Source organism: Triticum aestivum, chromosome 2B (genome assembly GCF_018294505.1).
Source record: "Triticum aestivum cultivar Chinese Spring chromosome 2B, IWGSC CS RefSeq v2.1, whole genome shotgun sequence".
Classification (NCBI taxonomy): domain Eukaryota; kingdom Viridiplantae; phylum Streptophyta; class Magnoliopsida; order Poales; family Poaceae; genus Triticum; species Triticum aestivum.
The window spans coordinates 67,442,002-67,448,503 of record NC_057798.1 but is presented as its reverse complement, the minus strand read 5'-3'; the positions used below and the strand labels follow the sequence as shown (position 1 = coordinate 67,448,503).

At 42.1% G+C, this 6,502-nt stretch overlaps 1 protein-coding gene across 10 annotated transcripts; it reads right to left on the bottom strand.

Moving 5' to 3' along the window:
- Positions 1-2,074: 2,074 nt before the first annotated feature.
- On the bottom strand, positions 2,075-6,496 carry LOC123043521 (uncharacterized). Of its 10 annotated transcripts, none has more exons than XR_006419279.1 (5): positions 6,201-6,496; positions 5,874-6,131; positions 4,927-5,037; positions 3,617-3,714; positions 2,075-3,518 (listed from the first exon to the last, which is right to left on the bottom strand). XR_006419279.1 is itself a non-coding variant. In XM_044466000.1 (5 exons), the coding sequence occupies exons 2-5, from the start codon at positions 6,100-6,102 to the stop codon at positions 2,538-2,540; spliced, it is 492 nt and encodes a 163-aa protein (XP_044321935.1). In that variant the 5' UTR covers positions 6,103-6,131; positions 6,201-6,496; the 3' UTR covers positions 2,075-2,537. The 10 variants fall into 10 exon arrangements, 2 of the variants coding, with proteins under 2 accessions (XP_044321935.1, XP_044321936.1); XR_006419275.1 differs by having other exon boundaries at positions 2,075-2,700; XM_044466000.1 differs by lacking the exon at positions 4,927-5,037 and adding an exon at positions 5,818-5,819 and having other exon boundaries at positions 2,075-2,700.
- Positions 6,497-6,502: the final 6 nt, after the last annotated feature.

Sequence of the window (6,502 nt, the reverse complement as noted above, 5' to 3'; positions counted from 1 at the left end):
GGCCCTCTTTTTGCAAGAAAACCCAATGGGCTTTTAGGAGGCTGAGAAGTAGGTTGGGCCTGAAACGTGCCAAACAGCTCACGGGCCGGCAGCAGCCCGAAATGGACCTCGGCCCATGAATGTGGGAATCAAATCACGGGCTTTTAACAGGCCAAAATTGTCTCGATCCTTGTTTGGCCCAATCAGATATCGACTGCGAGCAGGCCGGATGCAAACCGGGCCGTAGTTAGGCCCAACTATATGACGGGCTTTTAACAGGCCGAAATTAATATAGGGACTAAATGTTAAATGGGCCCTTAACAGGCCGAAATTAGTATTAGGCCGAATTACTAAATGGGCCTTTAGCAAGTGGGCTCAAAAGCATAGCGTCCAGTTGACGGGCCGGATCTGATATGGGCCATAATTTAGCCCAAAGCCTCTTAAAGGGCCGGACCTGATCTGGGCCGTAATTTGGCCCAGAACATGGTAGGATTTTAACGGGCCGGATCTCATATGGGCCATTATTAGGCCCGGAACGTGGCATGCCATTAATGTACCAGATCAAATATGTGTCGGCATTTGGCCCAAAACATGGCAGCCAGTTAATGGGCCAGCCTACTAGGGTCGTCAAAATCTTGTGGGCCTACAGCTGGGCCGGCCCATTAATGTCGGCAAAATCTCGTGGGCCTTTAGTTGGGCCGGCCCATTATGATCGGCAAGAATCTTGTGGGCCTTTACCTGGGCTGGCCCATTTTGGCACACAAAAATCTTGTGGGCCTTTACTTGGGCCGGCCCATTATGGCATGCAAAATCTTGTGGGCCTTTAGCTCGGCCAGCCCATTATGGTCCTAAAAATCTCGCGGGCCTTAAGCTGGGCCGGCCCATTATGATCCTCAAAATCTTGTGGGCCTTTAGTTCGGTCGGCCCATTTAAACTTGATGGGCCGGTCCACGTGTCAACATATCATAGGCGTGTCTGGCCCATTGGATGAGTGACACTTGTGCCAACGCGGAGCTGACACGTGTCTCCTCCAGCCAATGATGATTTTACACGTGGAAAATCCCCATTGGTCGGGGCTGTTAACGGGTTATCGGATCCAAAACCCGACCCGATAGCTTAACGGTGTTCCGTTACGGTGGATGCCACGTGTCGATCACCCTTGACGAAAGCACTTCTGTGACACACGATCTATCATCATGGAAGTGGACACTTCCGTGATGATAATTTTGGTAATGTCATGGAACACTTCTACGACAGCATAGGTATGACTATCTTGATTCTGTCATAAAATCGTCATGGATGTACATGCATGATAGAAAACGCGACCTACTGTGACAAACACGTATCATCACGGAAGTGTTTTTTTGTAGTGTAGTGCTGCTATGGTTAAAGATCTCTTGGTTGATAATATAAATGGGCATGTAATTTCACTACAAGAAATATGTCAACTTACGAACATCACTATTTATTGTTGAATGGTCATTGTTTTTCATTTGTGACCTTTTTGTGACCAAAAACAGATGGTCAAAAGCTGACGAACTTTAATGAAAATTAACAACCTTCTTTGTGAAAAGGTCGTTGAAGGCAACAACCAAAACAAAAGGTCGTTGATCGTACGACCTTCTGTTCTGGTCGCTAGATGTCTACCTAGGCCACGTCAGATCCGACATGGCAAGCTGACGTGGCAAAATTGTGACCAAATGAAAAGGTCGTTGATAAGAATCAACCCGGTCCAATTCGGTGTTCTACATGGGCCAAGCCCAACAATTCTGCCTATTTGTGTTCTTTCTCATATAAATTTCGATCTAGATGGGCCAAGCCCAACAATTCTGCCACCATTGTCCTTTCTATAGTTCATATTAGAGTAGACCTCTTGTTTGGGCCTTATCCTTTTTATAGTCCATTTTGGAGGAGGTCCAACTAGTCAGGTCATCCAATTAGATCCCATTTGTCCATTTTCTTTTGTTCTTTCCCATTTTAAAGGACTCATAAGTCAAATGGGCCCCAACTAACATGTGAGTTCTGTAGGCCCCACACATCAGTTCATTATTTGTGTAATAACAAATAATGCGAGTCAAAAAGAGCCAAAAACACATAGTGTTTTCATACAATGGCCAAACAAAGTACTTTACAATAATGCATAGTACAAAACAGGTACTCAACCATAAATCAGGTGCTCAGCCATAAATTAGGTACTTCAAAATGATGCTCCAGTGAGCTAGAACAAATTGCTGGGTGCATGTTTTCTTTGGGATTCTTCTCCTGGAGTTCCTGTACACCAACTTTTGACAAATGAAGGCATCTGTAGGTTATAAATCAGAAAAGTTAGGAACATAATCAAGTGAAGCCGTGCATATAACATTTTCCTAACAATGAAAAATAGCTGCAGAATTTGAGATCTAATAAGAAACCATGCAGATAAAATTCTCATAAAAGAAAATATGTAATATATTTGTAAGGGAAACCGGTAAGTATCAACCCAGTGCAAGATAACAGAGAACCTATGTCGATGTTATTCAAATTTCCTAATGTGTGTCACATGATATGTGTATCAAGCTTCAGGCCATCAATTTCAGGACGAGTAGATCTGACTTCACGTCGATGATATGGATGGGGCTACAGTAGAATATCTGGTAAGCATCATCATTGACACTGAACGTTGCAGATACTTGTCCATTTAGAAGTCTATCATGCGCTCCTGCCATCGCCGGTGAGGAAGACCTAGCCAGAGAGGATATGGTAAGTCTAAAATACTATTAGCAGCACACAATGCTAATAAGGTGATTTAAGATAGTGATCCAGTGGATATCACTTGAGTAAACTATTTTACTCCTTACATATAACAGAGTCGGGAATTAGTATAGTTATTCAAGCAGGAGTAAGCTGATCATATAACATAGTCAGGAATTCTATGCTTATTGTTAAGAAAAAATGTTACAAGTTAAGCCTTTGTTTAACAGTAGGTCTAAGGAAATAAACTGTGCATTTGGTGAGAATATAGCAACAGATTAAGAGCATATTTTTCAGCATCACACAGATAGTAGAACAATGCTACAGGCATAAATTAGAGATTCTACAATACGTAGTCAGATATGAAGGGAAAAGCAAACTGTACAGGAATAGATAAACTACAGAACAAGCTATTGACCATCCTACAGGTAGCATGGACATAAATATAATCACTTAATAAGATAAGAAGCAGACATGAATAAATCACATAACTATGTACAATCCAATATCCCAGCTGAGAGCGAACATGTATTCAACATTTCCTGCATTTCAATACATGCATGCATGACAGATTCACAGCAAAACTATATATAGATGTACAAACATGCATGAACAGGAAAACAACCAAACTACAAGAACATATAAGGAAACAGAGGGAATCACTATAACATATGGAGTGACAAGCACTATGACCATACAAATAAAGTACTTCATCATTATATCCAGACTCCAAAAGTAATTGGAGTATAAGAACATGCATAAAACATGGCAGCAAATAAAACACTATAAATAGCCAGTACATGTGTACCCTGCACACAAGAAGTTTCAGATGTTCAGAACCAATCAACATGTTGAGTAGTTAGGGAATCACAAGAAGGAAGTGGGAGGTGGATCACGCTGGTCTCACATCGTTTCCATCGTCCTCATCCAACCCAGACGACCAAGAACACATCCAAGCCAGTTCACGAATCCATGTGTGCTAGCTTGCCTACTAGCATTGTGCCCCTGGATGCCACAAAAACAACCTGACTTACAAACATAGATAGAGAAGGCCCAAAGCGAAACAACACACTAATGCTACAGTGCCTCAGAGTATAATTTTAATATAGCCAGCAACACTTAAAGAAATAATATCTATACATGATTCCATACAAAGTAAAACAGTTGTACTTGGCAATGCACAGTAGCTACTGGTTATATTGGTTCATTGTCATCAAATTAAAAAAACAAAAGGAACATACAAAGAGTACAAGAACAAACAAAGCTCATTTTCTGATTTCATTTTAGCTAACAGAATGTTGTGACAGAACTACCACAATCCCCACTCATACAAGAAGTCCACAATAAATACACAGATGGTCTGTGAGGTACATTCTCACAGCAACATAAGCTTAAAATTAACAGAAATACACACACATCAAATGAAGTCACTAAGATACTTAAGTCCACCACATGGTGTAGGATTCTATGGTTGTATATTATTGCAACTCATTAACCAAATCGTTTGCAAGAGCTTGCGATATCCTAAAAATCATGTGCATGTTCGAATTGGCAGCACGGATAATTGTTAATAACCTTGACCATGTCGTTCAAAAAATAACCAGGTCATATCAAATAAATAGCAAGATGTTTACAAGCAAAAACTGGGACTTCAACTTCATACAAATTAAACAGAACAACTGGACTATGCCTAGAAACATAGCCAGTGCAAAGGCCGGGCTGGAACTTACAGCTACATCACCTGGTGTACTGAAAAATAAAACAATTCTCATTGTCTAATTTAGAATGCAGCAGATGAATATCTTAATGTTCCTTCTCACAGATAAATAAACGTCTACAAATTGTATGATTCAGAATGCAACAATGCAATCCCCAAACGTTCCCACGGATAAATAAGTTCCAACACACAACCAAGATTCAGAAGGATACACCGACTGATTGTAACGTCGCATCGTAGCAACAATTTTGCTGAGAAGCAAGCTCTTAGATCAGTTGTCTAGTTGAACAACTTTTGAATTGTTGCAAACTTTGTTGTAACAATTAGAAGACCAATGCATTGCTTTCCAGAAGGTTGGATTGGAACTTACAGCTACAGCAACATAAAAACGATATTAATTGTCTAGTTAAGAGTGCAACAATGCAATATCTAAATGCTCTCGTCATATCACATCACAGATATTGAAACATAAGAACTCAACCATCACTACATTTTCTTACCACACGCTATAGCCGACGAAACTAGGACAGATGCTTCATCCAAAGAAACTGTTTGCTACACAAAACTACACTTGTTCAGCTAACTATAAGTTGTTTATTCCTGATGATAACCTAGCAGCAGAAAATAAAGAAATTGTTATAATCATATTTCTTTTACCAAAACACAGAACAAAGAACCGTTACTTGACATCAAATGATCTGACAGAATTAGAGTTAAATTGATCGGTTAACAATACTCATTATTGGTGGAGTACCAATAGGACGCGTAAAGCCTTTGAAATTAGTTGCATTAGCAGTATATGTGGAGCGAACGCACAACATCATTGTTCTGAGGCTATGTTTTATAGTTAAATTGGTCGGTTAATAAACACATCTGCCTAGTTAAGATGGAATCAAAATGGTATGACTACAACCAAATTTACGTGAGAGTTTTGCTCTGCATGGATTGGGTGGAATCGCTACCATTCTGAACCCATCAGCCAACTTATTGTTGACAATTAAGCATACTTGATACTTGCAACCATCTACGGAAGCACTCGTGTATCTATTTATTTGAAAGGGGATTCATATTTTAATATCCTGCTTTCTCATCAGATAAATGAAATGGCAGAAGTAAGAAAAACAGATGGTTGCTTCCTGTTAGCCAAAAAGGCATAATGAAACATAGCTAGCATTTGGCAATGAAGGTGCTTTCCAAAAGAACTACCACCCTGGAATAAGATTTTTCTACAGTTGCCTCATTGTATCTCAATGTTAAGTCAACTACGAATGTATAATTGTGATGATCTTCCTTACAGAATCCCAGATCAGCTAAATGAACAAGTGTGCACAAATGCACACAAATCAAGCATGATTGCGAAAAATCAAATATTTGTTTCACTCTGATGCAACAGCTATTTAAAAAGAATGCAATAAGATCATTATGCAATAAGATTGGACGGCCTCACCTTGCAGCTTGCTAGTGGGGCGACGGAGGGCTGTAGGATGAGGTTGGCGTAGCAGAACAGCAGCACCTCCATTGTGTACGCCAAGTCGCCAACGCTGGCCAATCCATTGGGGCGGGTAGAGATCACAGCCACCAGACCACCACAGAGAGACTCGACAGCAAGAGACGCTGCAGCGAGAAGGTGGCCTCCATGGCGTCGGAGCAGGGGAGGAAGTGGCCATCCCGTCCATGGCCTTTCGTTCCTCGAGCGATGACGGATCTGAGAGGGAGAGGGAACATGGTGAGGAAGAGAGGGAGGGATGCGACAAGGAGGACTGGAGGGACTCACCGGAACAACGTCGGAGCCACGTCGGCGACGCGGTGGCTCAAACCCTAGAGGATGGTAGGTTCGCCAGTGGCTGCAGGAGGACGCGCCCGTAGGATCCCGTCGACATCATCGTTGTCCTGGTTGCTGGAGAGCCATGGCGAGCATGGGGCAAAGCCACCGCAAACCCTAGTGGCGAAGATGAGTCCTGGGGGAGAGAGAGGGGTCGCTAGAGAGAGATGGATAGGTGGGGGCTCCGCCTGAGGTGGGAGGGAAGCGGAGAGGAGGGGAGGCCGGCGGCGGCAAGGTCTGGTAGGGAGACGAGG

Coding starts and splice junctions, on each gene's coding strand:
- LOC123043521 (XM_044466000.1), bottom strand. CDS start 6,102: ATGGACGGGATGGCCACTTCCTCCCCTGCTCCGACGCCATGGAGGCCA. Junction 2,701..3,616: donor ATGAGGACGATGGAAACGAT/GTGAGACCAGCG, acceptor CTCTCTGGCTAG/GTCTTCCTCACCGGCGATGG.